The 25,441-nt window shown below is 43.2% G+C and overlaps 1 protein-coding gene across 2 annotated transcripts in view; it reads right to left on the reverse strand.

Annotated features, from left to right (window-relative positions):
- Positions 1-25,441, reverse strand: part of MTHFD1 (methylenetetrahydrofolate dehydrogenase, cyclohydrolase and formyltetrahydrofolate synthetase 1) — a 60,602-nt gene that overhangs the window by 31,041 nt on the left and 4,120 nt on the right. For both annotated transcript variants that reach the window (XM_025295369.3, XM_025295370.3), the window contains exons 2-8: positions 13,845-13,929; positions 5,539-5,598; positions 5,055-5,108; positions 4,047-4,183; positions 3,825-3,925; positions 1,780-1,916; positions 783-894 (exon numbers count right to left, since the gene is read on the reverse strand). In XM_025295369.3, the coding sequence (XP_025151154.1) occupies positions 783-894; positions 1,780-1,916; positions 3,825-3,925; positions 4,047-4,183; positions 5,055-5,108; positions 5,539-5,598; positions 13,845-13,929 (686 nt within the window). The remainder of the gene's footprint in view (positions 1-782; positions 895-1,779; positions 1,917-3,824; positions 3,926-4,046; positions 4,184-5,054; positions 5,109-5,538; positions 5,599-13,844; positions 13,930-25,441) is intronic.

A 25,441-nucleotide genomic window follows, 5' to 3' on the forward strand; every position in this document is an offset into this window, starting at 1 on the left:
TGAGACCATAGAAGGGGAAAAAATTCATAATATTTAAAAATGGATCCATACGTGGAATGATTGGGAGGGAAACTGAAAGGTTTCAGACCCACGGGAAGGAAGAACGGTGATGCTATTACTAACCAAACAGGGCCATGAGGAGTACCTTAGGGATGAGGATTCAAGGACAGTTACAGACATGACTATAATGTTAGCATTATCCTTGGTCTGGAAAAGGTGCAGGTCAAACACCTCTGCAAAGCCCTAACTGGAGGCCTCTTGACACTATGTATCCCTCTCCTGGAGTTTCAAAGCAGTTTGTAAAGATCACACTACACTTTAACTGTCCTTTGCTAAAATCCACTCAAGGTGAGGCTTCCCTGGTGGCTCCAGTCTATAGAGAATCCATCTGCAATGCAGGAGACCCGGGTTTGATCCCTGGGTCAGTAAGATCACCTGGAGAAAGAAATAGCAACCACTCCACTATTCTTGCCTGGGAAATCCTATGGACAAAGGAGCCTGGTGGGCTAGTCCATGCAGTCGCAGGAGTTAGACATGACTTAATGACTAAACACCACCCCATCTCTAGGTCATCTTGGGACTGCACGGCACAGTGGCTAAAATCACAGCTTCCCGCCAAGGGGCAACTATGCCATCTATTAACGTCACGCGCCCAAGGGCAGGCTGATCACTCTGAACCTTAACACGTCAAGCCTAAAACGGGACAAAAGGTTCTTGCTTAGGCTTCATCTTCCTTTTCCCAGCCTGCCTCCAGAAACCACCTTCTTCCCTGCAACACTTACCTGTGACGTAATTGATTCCACAGTCGATGACTATCGCCCCAGGTTTGATCCATTCCCCTTTCACCATTTCAGGTTGACCAGTTGCAACCACCAGGATGTCACCTTTACTTATCTAGGAAAAGATGGTTCTGACTTCAGAAACTTAACAGTGACACATAAAAAAAAAAATGTAGAAGTGGAAAGGACACCCCTAAGTTTTACACGACATTCTTCGTCATCTGCTATTTTATGCAGGCCGCACAAAGTCTCTGACAGCTCTTTGTATACTGTGCTCATTCCTACACATGTCAAAACCTCCCCTTTCACTAGATATTTTACTGAATGGGGAACCTGATGAGAACCTGCAAGGTAGGGAGGCGTATAGGCTTAGAGCCACAGGCCTGAAACAACGTCCCTGAGTTACATGCCTCTTCCCCAGGATGTGGGAACTATCACCTTCCACAGAGGACTGCTTGGGGAGGATTAAAGAGATGCTGGGCCTCTCCTGGACTCTCCCCACGTTTACGAGACTGCACTGTTAATGGGATGTGTCTGTATAAGAATTCCTGAGTCCAGGTGTCAAGAACAAGCTGTGACTGAGGTCACAAGACCACCGTCCACATCCTCCTCTAAACACCTCCACCTCTGAGGCCACCCCGTCACGTATCTGGGATCTGGCAGCCAGGGGTCAGTCTCAGTTCCTATACTGCTAAGCCCTGTCTACCGCGGGATGGACTGGTGGAGAAAAATACAGTCAGAACAAAATCTGTATAAATTTGGGCAAGTTTTAAACTTGAATTTGTTTCTTCATCTTGTAAAATAGACAAGAATCATAGAATTGTTAGAGGGGTTAAATGAGATAACGAGGTAAAGTACACGACAATTTTTGGCACTGAAATGTTAGCTATTCCCATTACGCAAGAACCCCCACCACACATGGGAACGTGCATGCAAATGTGAGCATGCGTGTATGTGCACGCGCACACACACCCCTTCCACTCCACTCTGGATCCCTTACCTCCTCGTTCAGATTGGCAGTCTTGGAGTGGCAGGTGGTCACTGTGGCATGGTTCCATAGAAGCAAGTCATGCATTGGGGCACCAACGATTTTACTGCGCCCGACCACCACAGCGTGCCTTCCGGCAATTTGCACCCCTGAAAGACAAGCCAGAGAGCATCAGAGAACAGGGGAAGCTGCCCTCCTTTGCAAGCCACCTAAATGGGAAAATTCAGAACAAGTGCACAAAAACAGGTTCTTAGCATCAAAAACAAATCTTCCTAAAACCATCCCTTCTTTGGCAACTCAGGGTTTCAGCTACAAAATTGGGACTTGTCCATGTGGCCTTCTTGCAAGTGGGTTTTTGAGTGGAGCTTAAGCCAAGATCCATTTACTGAGTCATAGCAGAGTGGGAAGAAAACCTACACTCAAAGCAGAAAGAAACCCTGACATACAGCTTAACAGCCATATGGAAGCAGAGAGCCGATTACATTACCTGGGAAAAAGTTATAAGAAATAGGGTGCATGTTAATGGAGTGGAGGAGAGAAGTGAAGGAAATTAGATTCGTATCAGTAATTCTTTAGTTCCTCATCCAAATTTCTCTTTTGGCTTAGGGCCTGAGCCACAGGGTTATTTGCAGGGAAGTGATAAAGGGGAACCTAACTGTAATATAAAGCTTTCTTTTTGTTTACTGAGCACCCATTCTTCTGGCAACATTTCTCAGGACCAACATACTCTCCGCAGTAGAGTTGATGTGGGTGAGGACCCAAGTGTGGATGAATGACTGTATTTCATCCCCTGGCCAACAAGATCCGCCCCATCACTCTTAGGCACAAGGATGGAACAGGCTGGAGCTGCTCTGGGAGACCAAGCAGAACTGAGAAGGAGCTGCCATGCAAAGGGGAGCAGAGATGAGGTCTCTGCTGAGGCCCTACACCCAGTCCCACTGAAGCCAACTCAAGGCAGTTTGTGTTCAAATTATGCTTCTTGTGTAACATTAACTCTATCCAAAAATAGGGAAGTTTCTATATAATGCTAACACCATGAACATCTAGAAGTAAAGCCCTCAAATTGTGAAGTGTTTATAAGGTAACTTTCTATACTTTTTAGGGTTCAGCAAAGGACTTGAAGCTGCAGTAGGGCAAACTGTTGCTTCAATATCAACAAGAGGGAATATCCCTGGTGATCCGGTGGCTAAGACTCCTCACTCCCACTCATGGGGATCTGGGTTCGATCCCTTGGTCAGGGAACTAGATCCTACATGCTAAAACTAAAGATCCTACAGGTTGCAACTAAGACCCAGTGCAGCTTAAATAGATAAAAATTAATTAAAATCAACAAGAGGAGGTGGAGGCCCTACAGCTGCTGCAGCCTAAGGGACTGGTTTCCATCGAGTTGTAATACACTGTAGGCTAAACAAGTCATAGAGGATAAATTTAGTTGTAGGACTGATCAGCAATAGCTGTCCCAAGGGTTATACCTTGACCTTTCCTTGCCAGCCACAGAAAGTTTTCACTTACGTTAGCCAACACTTTCCACTTGAAATTTCTGATCCACTTCCTCTAAAAAGGGCACACTTCCTTGTTAAAAAAAATAACCTTTGCTAAAAAGTGTTCATGATGAAATTAAAATACCAACATGTTGACTAGGTAATGGGGGGTTGGTTATTCAAGGGATTCATTTGCTAGAACTACAATAGCTCAGTGGCCCATTTTGGGGTGGGGATTTTTCACCCTACAGACAATATGAATTTGTATTACCAAATTGGTTTTTCCATACACAATAATCTGCTTTGAACTCAAATAACTCTGAGTTCAAATCTTGGCTCTGCTGCCTCTTGGACAAATGACTCGATCACTCTGAGAATGTCTTCTCAGCTATTAAACAGTAAGAGTACCTACTTCATAGGGCTGTTGAGAACATTGAGAATTTAGGTCAAGAAGCCCCTAGCATACAGGTCCTTGTGCCAATCAAGCCTGCTTCTTTAGGGCCCACAGCGTATCTCCCCTAAACCTCCAAAGGTATAGACCACGTTCCCCAAAAGGTGCTTTGTTTCTGTTTTTACCTGTCTCCTTGATGAGTTCCAAGCATCCCTTGGGTGTACAAGGGATGAAACAGTTACTAAGGTCCCCTCTAGCAAGTTTTCCAGCACTGATGCTATTCAATCTAAAACAAGGAAAGTGACAGGTATTTTTACTCTTTAGAAACAAAATGACATGTTCCTCAAATAGGAATATATTTTAATCGGAATCAAGCAACGCGGTGCAGAAAGCCAAGCCACACTCACCCGTCCACATCTTTTTCGGGGGCGATAGCATTGACCAACGTGTCGGTGTTAATGGGATTCTCTGAATCTAAAGGTAGCTGCACTATGAACCCGTGCACAGTGAGGTCTTCGTTCAATGATGTGATGCACTTTAACACCTAAAAACCACACCACATACCAGTTTATGTACCATGGAGAAATCAAGAGGGTAGAGAAACACTTCCCAAGCCAAAAGCCAGGTTACCTCACCCCTGCCCCCTCCACACACCAAGAGTTTAACCGTAGCTTTCTCGCCTTGCATTCTAGCGCAACTCTACCTTAACACAGAAGGTCATCTTCAGGTGTCTGGTAAGAAATCCATCAAATAAAAGAGCTAAGAGCTTTAATAATCTACTGCTACACAGTAAAATTCATGTTATCATCATCTAAACCAAGACTTTAGTGAGGACAGAAATGCTCTATAATCTGTACTTTACAATTGTGGCTCCCGAAGTACTTGAAATGCGGCTAGTTCGGGAATTCAAATTTTATTTCATTTTAGTTAAATGAGCACATGGGGTCAGTGGCTCCCCTGCTGGACTGTGTGGATGCAGAACATAGCCACGACCTCAGAAAGTCCTTTTTCCCTCCTGTCACGTCACAGCCAATCCCCCACCTACCGGCAACCACAGCTGCGACTTGACTCACCCAAGATTTGTTCTGCCTATTCTTGAACAGCATGTAAATGAAATATACGTTTTCATTTTTAAAGTACACAAAACGACAGGCCAACGATTAGTTTTTAATGAACATCGCAAGTGATTTGGAAGCAAAACATGGGCAATCACACTGCAAGTACCCAACATTCACAGCTGGCACTGCCCCATTTACTGATTTTCAAAGATTTTCTGGAGGCTGAGTGTGCAGACAAAGAATTATCTGGAGATCTCTTGTGTGTTGAATGTATCAGCCCCTAAAGTTCTCTGAAACTAAAACCAGTAAGAAAAGCACTTCAGCTGCCCTCTTAATAGCTGACTCCTAACTGCTCACCTCAGATTCCGTGGCCGTCCGGGGTAACTTAATGTGCGTGGCTTTGATCCCGATCTGCAAGAACGAACATTTAAAACGGGTACACGGCAAAAGGACTTGAGACATGGGCCTGTTTCCTCTGCAGATGTGACTAAACCAAAGCAAGTGAGGCGGGCGTCATTCCACCCTCACATGTCCCAAAGAATGAGTCTCCTGCTTTGACTCCCCCATCCTTCCCTTGTTAACTGTCGCCACCGAACTGAGGCACGTTTATGTTCTCTACGCCTGCTCTTTAGAATCAGATCACTGACTCGAAAACACTGCAGGGCCAACGACAGGCCCAAGCTCTGTCACCCATTTCTAACTTGAAAAATAGATAACCTGAAGTCTGCTGTGGGTGATGCAAGTTTTTGTCGGAGGAGCGCAAGGGGTCAAAGATAAGACCCGGAGAAGGGGAGGGGTGGGAGCTGAGGTGGGGCGTTGGCACCATTTTTCTGGGCTTTACCTCCTCAGCAGCCTTCAACTTCATATTTATATAAAGATTAGAGTCATCTCTGTTGCCAACCTGGAATAATAAAGACATGCAAATTGGATGATTAGGGAAAGGCAAACTGTATGGCAAAGCTTCTAAAATTTCAGTTTTGATAAAAGCAATGTTTAATTATGAGACTCCTGCTCCCGAGAACTTTTACAGGAGAATAAGGAGGATGCCGGGACAGCATGGAGACACGAATACAGCAGGCAGTACCAAACAGAGCAAAGCACGCCTGACCCCCAAAGAAAGGACACTTCAGGACCCGCTCTGGAAACTAACTGAGGGAGCAATGACCTGCCTAAACCATGGGGAATCTCTGCTTGCCAGCAAGCAGATGAGCCAGAGCAACAGGGCAGGGGGGCGGAGGAACTGTCAACATGCAAGAACATACTGTAGCTCTGGTAAAACATCTGCCCCCTCTCCCCACATCTGGGGGCAGGGCAAAGCTCTCAGGCTCAGCCACAGAGAAGAGGAATCAGCGAGGGTGAACCGAACTATTCCCAGCTCACACACAACACTCGCCTACGCCAGGCAAAGGGCAGTCTGCTGCCCTCAAGACAGAGAGGAAAGAGTACACAGAAGCCAACTTCTCCAACCCACCATGCTAGGTCTCAACGTGGTCCCTGTTTCTTTAATCATGGATATACATAGGTTTTCACTGTAATCACTTACCTAAAAAATTTCCTTTACAAATATTTCCCCATGTTTCAGTGCTGACATTTGCTCTTTTCAGTGATGAAATGTCCTCTCGGGGTGATTTATCACAATAAGTTTGGTTTCTCCCCAAACTGCAGAGGGAAAAACTGTAGGTCCCTTGACACCAGAGAAAAGTGATGTGTGGCTGCTTTACACAGGACAACTCTGGAGAAAGCAGCTGGCCCTAGGAACAGAGCAGCTCTAGGCTTAGTCACTTGATGCTGTTCCTGGAGGCTCTCCTTAGGTTCACGGAACACAGGTTCATGGAACATGGCCTCACTCCTAGCTGCAGGTGTCTTTCTAGAGAAGTCTCAGTTTTGCCAGTGCTAAGCTGAATTTCAAGACAGCCAGAGGAGCCCAGTGAGGGGTATTTGGTTTTCTGCACCTAAATGCATTAGCTGCTTACTGGGAGGATTTCCCTAGGATTTTAGGGAAATTTAGGGATTTTAAGCTCATCTTTCCTGTCCTTTTCACATGTATGACCTTTGCCCCTATCATCCAACCTTCACTGATTTGGTTACCAGATTTAATACCTTCTGGGATTTTTAGATCAAATAAGAAAGGTAAGAGTATTTTGTTTTTACTTATATTGTAAACAAACGATGTCTCCTGCCATTCCAGTTCTGTAAGGATCACGTCATTAGCCACCATAGTCACTAATCTGCAAGCGCGCCCTGAAAGGAATTCAGGTTGCAGTATTCCATGTTTTGGATACGTGGGCCCCTCAGACAGTTCAAATGTGTATCTTAGGAAGAATGTCAATGACCCCAGATTCACGCATCTTCTCACACACAGAAAAGCACTAAAATCATTGAGATATCTGATCCTGGCACCCACAGTTAACCTTTCACTGAGATCCTGACTGCCTGTATCCCCAGTCCACATTCACAGACGTACACTGGCTCCTCCCCTGACCTCTTTGGGACAGTTTCTCTGAGCAACTGGAGAGACTACTGCTGTCTCCTGGGGTACAGCCTTCAGTTAGACACTGAATAAACGACTCACAGCTCTTAGGTTGTATGTTTTTTAAGTAGACCATGTTCATAACTACAATTAGTTATTTCGACTTAACTCTGAGATTAAATGGTTTTTATCACTCCCTGCTGTTTTGTTTTTTTTTTAATAAATTACAACTGTTCTATACTTTATCTTCATCTCTGATGTAGCTGAGATACACCTGTAAGTCACTTTTCCTGGAAAGGTGTGGGCAATTCTCCCGAGTTGTACCCGAAAATATCTCTCTGCCGTCTTTGCACTCGAAGGACAAATTTGGCCAAGTTTGGAATCACGACATTTTCCTTCAGGGTTGCTGTCTTTGGCATTTAGTATTACGAAAGTCTGAAGTCTTTTGTTGTTGCTGTTTCTGTCTGGATGTTTCTGAAGGAATTTTTCTAAAACTCCAAAATGACCACTAGTTTTTAAAAAAAGCTTAAGAGGTACGAGCATACATCAAAGTCTGATTGTAATCCTAAGGTAAAGGAAAATGCCTCTTAGGATCCAGTTGAAACATTCAGCATAGGCAGCTAATAGGGAAAATGGTTACACAATCATTCTCAAACTGGACGCAAAAGGAATGTTTAGTTGAAGAACAGTCGATTTCTTGACTGACAGTCAAGTGGGTGGATGGCACACTGGTTTCCCAGAACAAATCTTAATCCCATTATAGTTTATATTAAAAAAAAATCACTTAAGCATTTTATCAGAAATACCAATTTCTTCTTTGAAGGAGGTCAATTACATCATCCAAAAAAGGTCCTATTGAGACAGAAGGGAAGGGGGCAGGGCACAACAGTTAAAAGAACGACACAACCGTTAAAGAACAGGATACCACAAAAATCGGTCAGAATCCATTAGGTACAGGATGGCAGTAGAGCCATCTGCTTCCAGTAGAGCCTGATTATATGCTCACTAATACATTAGCAAGCTAAATGGCACACTCCCAGGCACCACACCAGTTCCCAGGGTGACCATAAAAGGCCAAAACGTGGGCAGTGGCCCAATTCCTGGAAATCCCTGCCACCTCTCCAAAGTAACTGGAATAATCTTCCTACTTCCTAGCCTAGGAAATTACCCTGCCCTGAGCGCTGAACAACTGATGCTTAGAACTGTGGTGTTGGGGAAGATTCTTGAAAGTCCCTTGGACAGTAAGGAGATCAAACCAGTCAATTCTAAACGAAATCAACCTTGAATATTCACTGGAAGGACTGATGCTGAAGCTGAAGCTCTAATATTTTGGCCTCCTGATGCAGAGTTGACTAGCTGGAAAAGACCCTGATGGTGGGAAAGATTGAGGGCAGGAGGAGAAGGGGGATGACAGAGGATGAGATGGATGGATGGCATTAACGACTCAATGGACATGAGTTTGAGCAAACTCCAGGAGATGCTGAAGGACAGGGAAGCCTGGCGTGCTGCAGTCCATGGGGCTACAAAGAGTCAGACACAACTGAGTGACTGAACAAATCAAATCAAATCATAACAAGTACAACAGCACATGAACTGAGAACTTCCAGATGTACAAGCTGGATTTAAAAAAGGCAGAGGACCCAGAGATCAAGTATCTGCTGGGTCATAGAAAAAGCAAGAGAATTCCAGAAAAACATCTGCTTCTGCTTCACTGACTATGCTAAAGCCTTTGATTGTGTGGATCACAACAAACTGTTGAAAATTCTTAAAGAGATGGGAATACCAGACCATCCTACCTGCCTCCTGAGAAACCTGTATGCAGGTCAAGAAACAACAGTAGAACCAGACATGGAATAATGGATTGGTTCAAAATTGGGAAAGGAATACATCAAGGCTATATATTGTCACCCTGCTTATTTAACTTATATGCAGAGTGTATCATGCGAAACGCCAGGCTGGATGAAACATAAGCTACGATCAAGATTGCTAGGAGAAATATCAATAATCTCAAATATCAGATGACACCACCCTAATGGCAGAAAGCAAAGAGAAACTAAAGGGCCTCTTGATGAAGCTGAAAGAGGAGACTGAAAAAAGCTGGCTTAGAACTCAACATTCAAAAAATGAAGATCACAGCATCCAGTCCCATCATTTCATGTCAAATAAATGAGGAAAAAAAGGAAACAGTGACAGACTTTATTTTCTTGGGCTCCAAAATCACTGAGGATGGTGACTGCAGCTATGAAATTAAAAGACCCTTGCTCCTTGGAAGAAAAGCTTTGACAAACCTAGACAGCATATTAAAAAGCAGAGACATTACTTCGCCAACAAAGGCCAAAATGCTGATAAATACAGTCAAAGCTTCGGTTTTTCCAGTAGTTATACACCGCTGTGAGAGCTGGACAATAGAAAAAGCTGAGCACCGAAGAACTGGTGCCTTCGAACTGAGGTGTTAAGAGAATATTCTTGAGAGTCTCCTGGACACCAAGGAGATCAAACCAGTCAATCCTAAAGGAAATCAACCCTGAACATTCGCTGGAAGGACTGATGCTGAAGCTGAAGATCCAATACTTTGGCCACCTGATGTGAAGAGCTGACTCACTGGAAAAGACCCTGATGCTGGGAAAGATTGAAGGCAGGGGGAGAAGGGGATGACAGAGGAAGAGATGGTTGGATGGCATCACTGAGTCACTGGACCTGAGTTTGAGAAAGCTCCAGGAGATGGTTAAGGACAGGGAAGCCTGGCATGCTACAGTCCATGGGTCACAAAGAATCAGTCATGACTGAGCAACTGAACAAGACAAAATGGTCTTCCGATTCCTGTTTTACAACGTAAAATATCCTGGATACTGGTTTATTCATTAGTTTTTCTTCTGCTCCAGGGAAAAGATTTTATAGGCAAGACTTGGGTTGAAAGCTACAGAGTGTGTGACTTTCTTCAGATTGGGTGGTGAGGAAACAGGGTAGTGCTCTAGGAATCTTGTGCTCAGCTTGAAGTTACCATCCTTCACTTGTGTGGGAGCCTTAGTTCTGAAAAATAACTCAAAGCTACTTTTATGTATATTCCCTGAGAAGGAACCAGGACCCTGCCCCAAGGCTGTGCTGTACTATTGTTTCCAGACAGTCCCCCTCCCGTGTTTCTACATCCCCTCCCTTCCCTGACAATCAACTGTTTGAATCTGCCCTATGGGAAGCTGAATTAAGCCTATTTCCTACAAATGAGAAATGGGGGACACAGGAAGGATTTGTACCACATGGGACCCCACAGGCTTCTGCTTGGTTTCATTACTGTGTCTACAAGAAGACAGCTCCCATCCTGTGGGTGGGGGGCGGGGATAAAAATTAGAACAACCAGAAATATATACAATCACTTGAACTACAGAGACATTACATAAACAGTACTGTCATTCCTTCTGCATAGGATGGGCAGTGTGTGTGGCTGGATTGATTGTGATCAGATCTGCATTTTGACAAGGGTGGCATCTGCAGGTAAAAGGACAGACTGGAAGCATCCAGATCAGAAGTTTGTAAGCGTGTGACTAGTACCCCAGTGGGGTGGGAGAAGCAGAAATCAAGAGGAGGGAAAATGGACTTCCCTGGTGATACGGTTGGTAAGAACCCGCCTGCTGATAGAGGGGACATGGGGGTGATCTTTGGTCCACATGCTGTGGAGTGACCAAGCCTGTGCGCCACAACTATTGAGCCTGTGTCCCCTCGAGCCTGTGATCTGCAACATGAGACATCACTGCGATGAGAAGCCTGGGCACCACAGCTAGAGAAAGCCCAGGTACAACAACAGAGACCCAGCACAACCAATAATAATCATAATGATAGTAAATTAAACAAAATGACTTTTAAGATAAATAAATATACAAAAGGAGGGAAGAGATCTCAAGAGCTTATGATGTGGAGAGCAGAGAGGACAAGACACAGCTCAGGTTTTTGGTTTGAGTATGTGGGGAAATGGTGGTGCCACTCACCAGGGTGGAAAAAAAAAAAGAGGTCTGAGGCAGCACAGATGTGATTACAACATAATCTGTGAACATGCATCATAGAATAACATTGCATCATAGAATGACATTGCTTCTGGTGCTAAAGTGCAAGATTAAAATATTCTACCACTGTTTTATTGGCAAGAGCATAGGAGACAAGTTGCAGAACAGCATTTATGTAACAAAAACACTTTGCAATCAATAAATTTAAAATAGGAGCTTGGAAGTCAATTTTAAAATCAGGAAAAAAAAAAAAAAACCTTCTCTATTGCTACAAAAAGGGTTTTACAGAGACAGATTTCTTGTCTATGACATTTACTCTTCATACAACAAACAATTCACAAGAATAAGCCAAGAAATAACTGGTCCCACAAATGTACCAAGTGTACACCCACAACATATACCTTTGATTCTTAGCAATTTGTAAAAATAAAAAAGGAAAATCCACCAAACCACAGAACAGACCAAGCAGAACGACAGGCCTTCGGTGCTTTTCTTGTCAACTAAGGCCTCTCAGATAATGTATAGCAATGGGGGGGATATTATTCACTCTGAAATTCTTGGGGAACATGAAACAGAACTTAGCAAGGAATTAAATGATATATATGGAGACACACCTACAGAGAGAAATGAGACGTGAGGGACCAGGTGTTTCTGAACGGAATTGCAAATGCAAGCTATCAGTTTCTTGTCGTCCCAATAAACCCTTTAGACATTCATTTGTACATCTGTCCACATGACACGTATTTATGAAATACCTTCTGCCTTTTTATTGAAGGCCTCTTACTGGATGAACCTGGAGCTCTTGGAAGAAATTGGCTAGGAAGTATTCTCCCAAGCAGCCATGGGCCTGGGGGCTCACTTACACAAAGAATAAGGTAGAAAAGAGGTCTGAGGGCTGAGCATTGGCATTTAAATGGTCAAGGTAACAGGAACAGCAAGCAAAAAGATTAGAGAAGGGAGTAATGTCCTGGAAGCCAAGAGTCTGGAACTCAGAAGAAATCCAGGTTTACAAGTTCCTGACCTACAGCGGATACCTGGGGGTCAGATGAAATTGTGCAGGGCAATGGTTCCCAAAGTGTGGATCATACACTCTTGGGGAACCCCAATACCCTTTTAGAAGACCTGCTAGTGCCATTATAATACCATGATGTCATTTGCCATTTTCACTGTATTGACATGTGTATCGAGGCTGCAAAAGTTATGGCGGGTAAGACTGCTGATGACTTAGTAAGAATCAAGACAATGGCACCAAATTGTACTAGTCATAAGGATATCCTTCACTATCACACACACTCAGTAAAAAAAAAAGAAAAAAAAGAAAACAACACACACACCAATTTCACTTAGAAGTGCTCATGATGCAGTAAAAATTATTTTTATTAAACCTCGATCCTTGAGTCCATGTCTTTTAAATATTCTGCATAAAGAATGGGGAAACAATCATAAAGCACTTTGGCCATAAACAGAAGCGGCTTCACCAGGAAAAGCACTTGTGCTTTCTTGCCTTGCAAGCAGAACTGGCCAGTTTTTTTAATGAAACACCCAATTTACTCGAAAGAACAACTGACAAACAATGATTACTGGGGCTTGAACATTTGGCAAGTATTTTCTCAAAATTGGATAAAGTGAGCCTGCTACTTCAAGGAAAATAACTAATGACAAAATTGGAGCTTTCAAGCAAAAATTGGTATTTATGTACTTCCTGTGAGCTTGACAACTTCTCAACACTTACAGGCTTTTCTGATGAGCTTGTTGCTGACAGTAATGATTATGATTTTTTAAAATATCATGTAAGAGAATGTATTAACATTTGGGAGATCTGTATAATTCAGTGAACCATTATTTTTCAGATGAGGAATGAAGAACACAACAAAAACCACACACAGGTAAATATCCATTCAAACTGTAACATAAAACAAGATTCCGACTTAACAAAATACGAAAGTTCACTGATAACAGTTTCAGATTTCACACTGCAACTACCTTTTTAAAACTTTACTTACTGAATCCTTATAGTACTAAAGAAAAACCACCACAATTATCTGAGAAGAATATCAAAAGAACACTTCCTTTTACAACCATATGTCTGTATAAGGTCAGATATATGTGAAGGTTCTTCATATATTTCAATCAAACCAGTAGAGCAAGAGAGTGAAAAGTGGATAGGAATTCAGCTGTTCTCTATTAAGCCAGACAGTAAAGGGTTTTGCAAAAATGTAAAACAATGCCCCTCTTCTCACTCCATTGTTTTTAAGAGTTACTAAATCATAAAAATACTACTTAATGCTAATATATAGTGAGCATACTATTGGTATTTAAAAATATACAAGTATCTTTAAACTTCTTAGTTTTCATTTCTAATATAGTAAAATATCAATGGATAAATTCATATAAACAGAAGTTCCGAAGTCTTAAATTTTTTAGTGTAAAGGAGTCCTAAGACCAATGATCAAGAGATGCTAGATTAGGGAAAAGTACCCACAAAGAATAGCCGAGAGCAAGGGCAGGTCCACATGCGGAAGTTGAGCTGAAGAGGAGTAGCCTGCACAGAGAAACTGAAAAGGTCTGAGGCTTCACAGAAGCCAAAAAAGAGGGAGAACTTTGATGTGTTTGTTGTCTTAAGTACTACTGAGAGATTGAGAAAGGAAGAAAAATACTAGTGGAAACACACTATCATAATACCTGTAAAATTGCCAGGCCTGGTATGAAACCAGGTACTTCCTCCTTCATCTGAATGACTTGGTTCTTCAGTCTCTCCTTTATTTGCCTAGAGAAAAAGGAAAAGACTGGAGTTAAAACTTAATGCTTCAAGTCACAAATAAGCGATATGTATTATTAGATACATTGAAATTGAAAAAACACCTTCACTAAACAGACATTAGGAGAAGGCGATGGCACCCCACTCCAGTACTCTTGCCTGGAAACTCCCATGGACGGAGGAGCCTGGTAGGCTGCAGTCCATGGGGTCACGAAGAGTCGGACACGACTGAGCGACTTCACTTTCACTTTTCACTTTCATGCATTGGAGAAGGAAATGGCAACCCACTCCAGTGTTCTTGCCTGGAGAATCCCAGGGACGGGGGAGCCTGGTGGGCTGCTGTCTATGGGGTCACACAGAGTCGGACACGACTGAAGCGACTTAGCAGCAGCAGCAGACAGACATTATCTGACGTTGTATGTACTCCGCACCACCCATCAGTTTTCCAGGGCTCAAGCAGACACGGATCTTTTCTAATTCTCACTGACACTGACTGGGCCATGGGTTATGGGGCAACTAGTTTAAAACACACTAGTTGAATATATAAAATAGATCATCAACAAGGACAGAGAACTCCTCATTATTCTGTAATAACCTAAATGGGAAAAGAATCTGAAGACTAGATATTTATATATCACTGAATCACTCTGCTGTGCACCTGAAACTGAAACATTGTAAATCAACTATACTCCAGCATAAAATTAACATTTTTAAAACACATACAAGTTTACAGCATTCAAAATCATACAGGGAACAAACAGAAACTTGGACCAATGCTTTTGGAAGGCTGCTAATACTCATCTTTTTCAGCATTTCCACTCTCTGAGTGCTACTGGAAAAAAGTTTACAGGAAAGAACTCAAGCTCACATCTTCTGCTCAACCTACCCTACCTAGTCACAGGGTATCTACAGAAGCTTGAATGATAAGTCAATGAATCCCACTCTGAATTCAGCATGAATTTACAAATTATATCCTAGTTCACAAAAGAATTTACCTTACTAAGTTGAAAGTATAACCTCTTGTGAAACAAAGATACATCAATTTACTAACATACAACTTCTCTACAATAGGACATTAAGTAAATGCCATTACATCCGTAAGTAAACATTCAAATTAGTCCAAACTGTCCAGTTACGATGCAGTTATTAACTTGAACAGGATCTGTCTCTCCTGAAGGACCAGTTTTGCCATTTATCTTCATCTTAACCACAGTGACAAACAAATATGCCCAGATATTCACAGCATCTCTTCCCTCATTCTAATTTGGTTACTCCCTCCTCCAGCTCTCCACATTTTACACATATCTGGCACAGGAGGACTTCTCTGGTGGTAGAGTGGATAAGAATCCACCTGCCAACGCAGGGGACATGGGTTCGATCTCTGGTCTGGGAAGATTCCACATTGTGCAGAGCAACTAGCCTGTGTGCCAGGACTACTAAGCCTGCACTCTAGAGCCCACAGGCCACAACCACTGAACCCATGGGCTACAACTACTGAAGTCTGCACGCACTAGGGCCTGTGCACCATGACAAGGGAAGCCACTGCAAGGAGAAGCCCATGCACCACCATGAAGAGCAGCCCCCACTCACTGCAACTAGAGAAAGCGTGAGTGCGGCCACAAAGACCCAGCACAACCAAAAACAAAGTAACTCCAACAAAAAGCACAGGAGTAGCAAAGAACAGATTATTTGGGTTAGCCTAGTAAATGGTAAGAATGTTTAGGGATACAAGAAGTTAGAACTAGGACTGCAAAATCTTGTAGCTAGTAGCCTTGTTTTTTCAAATCCAATATTCTACAAATCATACAGTTCAACACAAGTATTCTGACTCTTGGATTTCTTTTACTGGGATTTTAATGAACAGAGGCACAATTCTGCTCTGACACAAGACAACAGGAAACACTAGAGTTGCCAAGTCCTCCCTGGGCTGCCACTGAAACTCCCCAGCAGCCCCAGACAGTGGTTTCTCCTGCACGAGGACTGAAGTGCTGCCCAAGCTGCTGCAGAGAACAAGTCTCCACTCTCTCCTCTCCCCTTCCTTCCCGCAACCACTGTCATAGCTAACACAAAGTGCCAGGCAGAGGCTTCTACTGGTTCTCCCTACCCCTCCTCACCCAAACAAAACCCACAGTGGGGAAGGGAGTCCTAGGAGGGGTAGGCGTTAAAAAAAAAAAAAAAAGCAATTCCTAGCACAATGTGAGAGAGTAAGGTGAACCAACAGTGAAAAGATGAACACATCTGAGACTCTCGATAACCCCCTGCCGTAGCCAAGGGAGAAAAAGCGTTCTTATTCCTGTTCACAGATGCAGACACAGGCGCTAAGCAGTCGGGACAGGTGCCTCTCCCAGGGCCAGTTTACAGAAAGAACAGGTGCAAAAGGCCCCCAGGGGGTAAATGAGGTCCAAGAGGAAGCAGTAATCAAATCAGGTAGATAGTCCTTTATTCTGAATGTGACGGGAAGCCATTTGAGGGTTTTCAATGGGGCTGACGTGATGGAACTCACTTTAAAAAAACAAAAACAAAAACACTTTTTGGCTGTGCCCTGTGACATGCGGGATCCCGGTTCCCCAACCTGGGATGGAACCCTCACTCTCATTGGAACCGAAGCATCTAGGCCACCAGGGAAGTCCTTGGCCTTACATTTTTAAAGGATTATTCTTGCTGCTGAATTGGGAATACACCCAAGGGGGAAAGATGAGAATCAAAGACATCAGCAAGAAGTTACTGCAACTGTAAAATCCAGGCCAAGAGGTGGTGGTAGCTTGGATTACGGACGGTATCAGTGGTAAGCTGGCAAGAAGTATGTATTCTAGATATACAAAACATGAAACACAGAGGAAATGCTAGGAATACAGAGGACTCTGAGTTTTGGTGGGGTTGTGAGATGGAGCTGGAAAGACTGATGGTACAAATATTTTAAGGACAGGACAGTGAATTTATTTACCAAATCTTATAAGGATTCTAGAATAAGTAAGCATTTGAGACCCAAGGAAAGAATCTAGGGACAAATAAAAATAACACTTAAACTCAGCAGGTAGTAAGCTATAGGAACCCAGTACTGCAAGGTAGTTTAGGTGGAAAATGTTGTTTCAGCCCAGGAAGTTAAAAGCAAAGAATAAAATATTCTTTATTTTCTATGCTATAATTTAAATGGGTATAAGGGTGCATTTTTTTTCCCCTAAAAGAAATTATAGCTTGAGATCACTTATACTGCCTCCCTTAAACTTTTTCTAAGAAGCAGGATCATTTTAAAATTTGCAGGGATATTCTTCCAACTACAAAGCTCTGTTGACAAGTTAACACTTAGTCCTCTTTATGAGACATGATCGGAATATCAATGAGACGGTCTAACATGCATATAAACCACAGTAAGCAAGAACTAGACAGCACAGAACGCTAAAGCATCAGGTGGGAAATCTGCCCTGGTGAGGGGGGTGGCGGGGGGCAGAAATTAAGATAGTTGTAATTAGGTCTCCATAAGTCCCTTAAAATTTTTTTTTTTCCTGCCTGGCTTTCTTGTTTGGCCAGAAACTGAAGTACCTTAAAATGAAAAGTGGAAAAACAAACCCAAGTGTCAGGTATGTCTGAAGTTGAGACTATAAAAGAAAAAGATGGAGAGAAAAATTAATACTCCCTTCCTTGTCTACCTTTATTTTAGGGTCATAAAGCTGTGATGAATTAAATAGGGGGAAGCCCTTTACTTTTTTATAGCTCATTTTTAGAAAGCTTAAATGTATAATGGAAAAACTTTCAAATCACTGAAGTTTCCTCAATCAACAGAAACTTCCTTGATTGCAGACACCTCTCATTTCTATCCACGGCCCTGCCAAGTTACATCATCCTGGTAAAAATTTTGGGAGCAAAGCGAGGCAAAAGTGGGCATATGGAGATACATCCCTGATCCCTGAATAGAACTACACATGCTGGTCACACCATCTTCCATCAACATACCCTAAAATCTAAGGGAAGACACATCCCAATCTTGATGTAGGAAAAATCAGAACTAGAGTGCCACTGACATGAGCAGGACAAAGTAGCAGTAAGCCACTGAAGTCTCTCTGGTCCTGAAGGACAGGTACTAGTCCTGAGCCAAGAGTCATGGCCAATTAAACATGAACAGACACAGATGCAGTTTAACTAAGTTACTACTGGCATCTAGTGGGTAGATGCAATTACATACCCTACAATGCACAGGGCAAAGCATAGCAAAGAATTACCCAGCCCTCATGGTAACAGTGCCCAAGGCTGAGAAACTCTGCTGCTGGCCAATAAAATGCAATGTTCGGGGTTACCTTTTCTTTCTAAGCTGCAAAAATCAAGGTGGAATCATTTATAGCTCAACCTGTCAAAATTTGTTTGAATCTCTATGGATCTGCATGACTTATCAGTTTTTTCCAAGCTGACTTCTACCACATCCAAGTGTCAAAGACCCTAGTTAATAAAAGTCAAAGGTGTACGTCCCTATAGAATCTTATTACTCTTGAACAGTCCTAGTCAAAGTCTAACATCCCTAAACAGTCACCTAGATCTCTTGCCTCAAGTCCTGTACAATTACTCATGAAAAAATCCATTACAAATTCCAACTCATTCTGTTTCACAAAAGGGCCCATTTTTAAATTTTGGACATTTTATGCCTGAGGAAAAAAAAGCATTGCCAAAATACAACCCTAACAAAGACATTTCAACAGAAGCTATAGGTAGGAAAAGGAGGCAGAAAAGGATATTCAGCTACATGGCTAAGAAATCTACATGATGAAAAAAAAGCTGCCCAGTCAACAAACACTGAAATGTTAACACAGGCTTAGAGGAATTTGCAAATGATCCTTAAAAGGGCCACAGAATAGGCCTTTAGTAGTTGATCAGAGAAAAAGCAAGAACATTCAGCAACATGTAGGGCTATTCTAAACGAGGACATACATTTCTCTCTTTCCCCTCAAGGAGGCTGTTAAGATTTTACAATGCAGTAAAACACAAATGTCTAATTTTATTTGCTTTATTTTCATTTTGTTCATTTGCTGTTTTATTTTTCACCGAACCTCTCATTTGCTAAAAAATTCTTCAATTTTGGAAAAAATTAACATGTAGTTCCTTGTAAGAACAATTGAGGCCACCTAGTGTTCCAAGAAAGGTATATACTTCAAATTCCAAGTTAGTTTAATTGAATTAAATATTTTTCTTGTTAAAGAACATATTTACAAATGATGCGACTGACAAGGACTTAATTTCCAAAATATATAAACAACTCGTACATCTGAGTAACAACAACAAAAAACAATGCAATCAAAAAATGGGAAGAAGACCTAGACATTTCTCTAAAGAAGACATACAGATGGTCAATAGGCACATGAAAAGATGCTCAACATTGCTAATTACAGAGATGCGAATAAAAACTACCCTGAGATATCACATCACGCTAGTCAGAAGGGTCATCATCAAAAAGTTTAACAAATGCTGGAAAGGGTGTGGAGAAAAGGGAACCTTCCTACATTGTTGGTGGGAATGTAATAAATTGGTGCAGCTACCATGGAAAACAGGGTGGCGATTCCTCTAAAAACTAAAAACAGAGTTGCCATGTGATGAAGCAATCCCATTCCTGGGTAGATATCCAGCGTGTATGTTAGTTGCTCAGTTGTGTCCGACTCTTTGCCACCACATGGACGGCAGCCCACCACGCTCCTCTGTCCATGGGGATTCTACAGGCAAGAATACTGGAGTGGGTTACCATTTCCTTCTCCAGGACGATATCCAGATGCAACTATAATTTTAAAAGATATACATGCACCCAGAATCTGCCTGCAATGTGAGAAACCCAAGTTTGATCCCTGGATCAGGAAGATCCCCTGGAGAGGGAAATGGCAACCCCCTCCAGTATTCTTGCCTGGAGAATCCCACGGACAGAGGAGCTTGGTGGGCTACAGTCCACGGGGTCACAAAGAGTCGGACACAACTGAGCAACTATACTTTCACTGTTCAGAGCAGCACTATTCACACTAGCCAAGATATGGAAACAAGCTAAATGCCCATCAGCAAGTGAACAGATAAAGAAGATGTGATACACACACAATGGAATACTACTCAGCCATACAAAAGAACGAAATAATGCTGTCTGCAACAACATGAACGGACCTAGAGATTATCATACTAAATCAGAAAGAGAAAGACAAATATCATATCACTTACATGTGGAATCTAAAACATGATACAAATGAACTTATCTACAAACCAGAAACAGACTCACAGACATAGAACAGACTTGCGGGTGCCAAGGCAGGGCAGGTGCGGGAGGGACGGATTGGGAGTTTGGGAGTAGCAGATGCCAACTGAAATTCTATATATAGAATGAATAAACAAGATCCTACTGTACAGCCCAGAGAACTATAATCAGTACCCTGTGATAAACCATTATGGAAAAGAATATAAAGTAGAATGAGTGTGTGTATGTATATATATAGACACATACACACACACAAACAGAACTGAATCACTTTGCTATACAGCAGAAACTAACATAACACTGTAAATCAACTATATTTCAATAAAATAAATGTAAAAAAATTACCTTCTTGTTGATACATCATTTTTAGTGAGAAATATCAAGCACTACATTTTATCAATATACATATCAACTAACACCAGTACTCTTTTATTATGTTTAAGAACAAAATATTTACAATGATTATAATTTTATGCAAATATTTACTAAACTTGACAGGTACCTCAAACATATATTTGAAAACTTAATATGAATCTTTTTTATGCTCCAATGAGAATTTATAATGTAAAATTCTTCCATCCAATTCTCTCCAACTCTCTAAGACCCAAGGGAACGGTGACTTACCTGATACTTATGACATGAAAACAGCTAACTGGTGTAAAGTTCTAATAAACCTCCAAATTCTCAGTGAGCGTAAAGGTCATCATTAATCCATATACGAAGTGACAAAATAAATGCTTTTGAGGTCTCCAGATCAGGGTTTATGGATCTCAACATGACTGACATTTGGGCCGGATAATTCTATGTTGTGGGGACATCCTGTGCATTGCAGGATGCTCAGCAGCATCCCTGGCTTCTCCTTCTAGATGCCACCAGCACACAGCCACTCGCCGTATGACAAGCAAAAATGTCTCCAGACATGTCCAAATGTGGCCATGGAAGGAGGGACAAAACTGCCACCATTTAAGAACCACTGACCTAGAGGAAACTACAAACTAGACTGAATTGGTGGAGAAAGGCTTCATAAAGGGCTTCCCTGGTGGCTCAGTCAGTAAAGAATCCACCTGCAATGCAGGAGACCTGGGTTTGATCCCCGGGTTGGGAAGATCCCCTGGAGGAGGGCATGGCAACCCACTCCAGTAGTCTGGCCTGGAGAATTCCATGGACAGAGGAGCCTGGCAGGCTGCAGTCCATGGGGTCACAAAGAGGCAGACACAACTGAGCTTTATAAAAGGTAGGATTTTAAAAGCAGACTAAAAGTGCATTAACATTAGAGAAGGGTCACACAGAGGAAAGCATTGTCAGAGAGGGTGCACACAGCCAGGTACAGTCCCACCTTTCCCCCTGCCCTCACACGGGAGTCGGGGCAGGGAGTCGGGGCAGCTTCTTCTCAGACCCAACAAATCGGTGATGCTGGATCAGAGTATAGTATTGCTGGACTTTACATGTCTTTCAAAACGTCAGGTGACCAGATTCTTATGTGTAATTACACACTAATGTTGGGAAGTAATCCAATTTTTAAAAATAAATCTGTAAGCCCAACGAAACACAACTACATCTGGCCTCCAGGGTACCATTGTGTAATCCCCAGCTGGTAGCAAGAGTTATGAGACGTGATGGAGTGGCCCCAAGTCTCAGGATCTGCAAGCAAGGGCCCAACACCCAGAATTAGTCCTATTTCAGGACTGTCTAACCACAGATCTAAATGTTAGAGCAGATGACATTCAGTAGGCCTCTGGGTCAGCATCCGAGGGGAATGTGGAAAGAGTGTAGAAAATACTGGGGTCTCCACCAGGAGAAGAGGAGAGGCCAACAGCTCTTAGCTGAGAAAAGGCTCAGAGACCTGGCCTTTCTGCTTTTGGAGAAGACTAAAGCTGTCTTGGAGAAGGCAATGGCACCCCACTCCAGTACTCTTGCCTGGAAAATCCCATGGACGGAGGAGCCTGGTAGGCTGCAGTCCATGAGGTCGCCAAGAGTCGGACATGACTGAGCGACTTTACTTTCACTTTCATGCTTTGGAGAAGGAAATGGCAATCCACTCTAGTGTTCTTGCCTGGAGAATCCCAGGGACGGGGGAGTCTGGTGGGCTGCCATCTATGGGGACGCACAGAGTCAGACATGACTGAAGCGACTTAGCAGCAGCAGCAGCAGCAAAGGACAGTCTTGGGTAGGAACGGCTTAGGTCCAAAAGGCTTCTTACTTACTAAGCAGGGGTCAACATCCAAAGGAAAAATCATTTATCTTAAATCATGCAAGGCGGTGAACCCTCCTCCCCATAACACTGGCAGGATCATGGCCCCACCTCCTTCAAATCTTTGCCTACAAGTCCCTTTTACAATGTGGATGAGGTTAATTTCCATATTCAAAGTTATAATCCCTGTGACTCAGAAGTCTGCCCCTCTTCCCTGCTCTGGTTTTGAAAGGCTTTGGCAAAACCTTTAACAAAAACACTCCCTATTTCCTGAGGCACATCAAGCATCAGCAACCCAAAGCTGTACCTCTCCTGCCCAGGCTTGAAGGCAAGAACTTTTCAGCAAGTGGGAAAAAAAAAAAAGTTTAGCTAACAAAGGAGGGTGGTTTGACTGGTCTTCAACCTGTCAATAATGACTGTGACTCTGAAAATGATTTTCTGAGGTGACTCAGTTTGATTCATTCATCTCTTAAAAGGGAGAGCCAAATCTAGCCAGTAAAAGATTGCAATTCCTTTTAGCAGGCAAATAAAAAGCCCTTGGAGAGGAAGGAAAATAGGCTGATGAGGGTCTGCCACTAGCCTTAGAACTCTTGGTCAAACAAATCACTTCTGGCTGCAGTTTCATAAACTGCAACATGGAGGAAGCGGTGACCTGGGTAGCGGAGAAACCCTGCCTGTGGCATGGTTAGTTGCCCTCTCCCTCAAGGTCAAAGGCTTACAGGGTGCCAGGAGCCACCTTATGGGAAATCATCAAGGTGGGGGAAACTCACAAAGCAGAGATGCAATGGCCTTCTGCCCTGTGGATCAGATGTCAGAAGGTACAGCTGTAACCAGAGAAGCACACAGGACTTCCTCAGAGACCCTCATATACTCGTTTAATCCTCTCGGCAACCTCAGGAGATAAACACCATCATCGCCCCCACTACGCAGAAGTGGAAAGTGAGGTTGACTGACTTGCCCAAAGCCACACAGGCTGTAACCTTTACCCTATCCAGCATCTCCAGGAGTCAGCTGGAGAAGGGAGCCTGTTCCCTCCACTCCAGGGACCCTCCTCTGTGCCAGGCCAGCCTGATATCCCTTCTTCCAGAGGCTTTTTCATGCAAATGGGGATATAAACAGGGACTATGTACCTCTACTCAAAGCCCCTTGTCCAAATTCCAACCTGCCTTATCCCCACACTCCTGGTGGGTGAGGACAGATACATTTTCTTGGATGATAAGCCCTAGCAAAGATTTTGGCTGGTGCCATGGCCACGTAAATGACTGCCAGCCCAACTGCCACAGTCCACCTACAACACACCCAACAGCCTGATTGAGTGGCCTAGTGAAGAACCAGTGGAAGGCCCCACTTTCAGGAACTCCTGCTTGCTCTCCTGCAAAGGCTCTCAGACTCAAGCCAAGGTTGAGGTTGATAGTCACCGTTCCATGGAACTTCCAAAAGGCCCACACTCGGAACTTATTACAGGTAAATCTTTTCAAGCACAAAAAGGCCTACAGGTACTTTATCTGCAGGACAAAATGAAAAGCTTATCAATTTCACTGTGGTGAACAAACTCTTTTTACAGAAAATAGTTCTTCTAGCCCTGTAGCTAAACATATAATCAAGGCTCCATTTTATCTTTGAACAGTAGCATACATTCTAATTTTAAGGCTCAAGATGATAAACCAGCGTTCAGATACAGTTTGGATAAATACAAACACCATCTGTTTATTCAACATGTACTAAGTACCAATTTATTGTAACTTAACTATGTGCCAAGGACTGTTCTGAATGCTCTACAAGTAATGACTCATTTAATTTAACAATCCTATGAATTAGGTGATCAATATACAGATGAGGGGGCTTCCGAGGCGGCATTAGTGGCATTTGAAAAGAACGCACCTGCCAATGCAGGAGACATGAGATGCAGGTTCAATCCCTGGGTTGGGAAGATCCCCTGGAGGAGGGCATGGCAACCGTTCACTCCAGTATTCTTGCCTGGAGAATCCAGTGGGCAGAGGAGCCTGGTGGGCTACAGTCCATAGGGTCGCAAAGAGATACAACTGAAGTGACTTAGCAGGCATGCACGCATACAGATGAGGATGCTAAGGCAGTAGGTAAACTAAGTCGCCCAGTGATCCTGGAGGGAGCACACCATGACCAGCTCTGTGGATACCTCCCACAGGAATCTGTGTTACCAGCACATCAACAGGGTCTGCTCCACTCACAACTCAGAGCACCTGCTCTTGGTGGCCTGACAAGTGGCAAACCATCTGTCTCTTCACAACTGGCCTTTCTATCAAGAAGACTTAATCAAGAGACTTAATCGATCCCTCCAGGGAAGTAACAGGCTCAACTGCAAAAGGAAAGGTCAAACAAATTGTACACTTCATTAGCCCCCTTTGAAAAGCGAATGGTGCTTCGCTTCTGGTCTAACAGCTGTTATCAGGGTAGTTTTATGACACCCTCTATTTTCCACCCTCTGTATCATTTCTTTAGAAGCTCCTCCCTGAAGCCAGGGGGCGCTCTCACCACCAAGGTCAGTGCACTTTTCACTCCCCACTCACCTTCAGCTTCTCTGAGGCCATCACTGCTGACCCCAGGGCAGTCATTTAATAATAACTGCCGAAGTCAAAGTTCCATGGCACAGGCTGTGTTTTTGGTGAAGAATCCTCTTCTCTGTAACACTGGCAGGCTCACGGCCCCACCTCCTTAAAACCTCTGCCCATAGGTTCCTCTTACACTCTCATGTTCAAAATTACAAACCCCATACCCCCACGCCTCAGAAATCTCCATCCCCTTCCCTGCACTGGTTTTCTCTTTGCCATTTCTCACTACCTCACACCCTGCTTTAACGAGTTTTACCATCTTCATCTACCCATCAGGACACAAATTCTACCAGGGTAGGGATGCGGGCTGTCTTGATGACTGTTATACTCTTGTGGCTTTGAAGAGTGCCTGGCAGACAGGAGGCACACAGATATTTACTGAATGAATAAATATCCCCAAAGACACGTTGGTCCCTAACCCTCAGATCTCCCCCAGTGTTCAAATCCAGGCTACAACCTTGGAAACTCTCCTAAGGAAGAAATGGAAGTGTTCCTTCCAAAGAGACACGACTGGCAAACAGATCCAGG

The sequence above is a fragment of the Bubalus bubalis genome, chromosome 11, assembly GCF_019923935.1.
Source record: "Bubalus bubalis isolate 160015118507 breed Murrah chromosome 11, NDDB_SH_1, whole genome shotgun sequence".
NCBI lineage: Eukaryota > Metazoa > Chordata > Mammalia > Artiodactyla > Bovidae > Bubalus > Bubalus bubalis.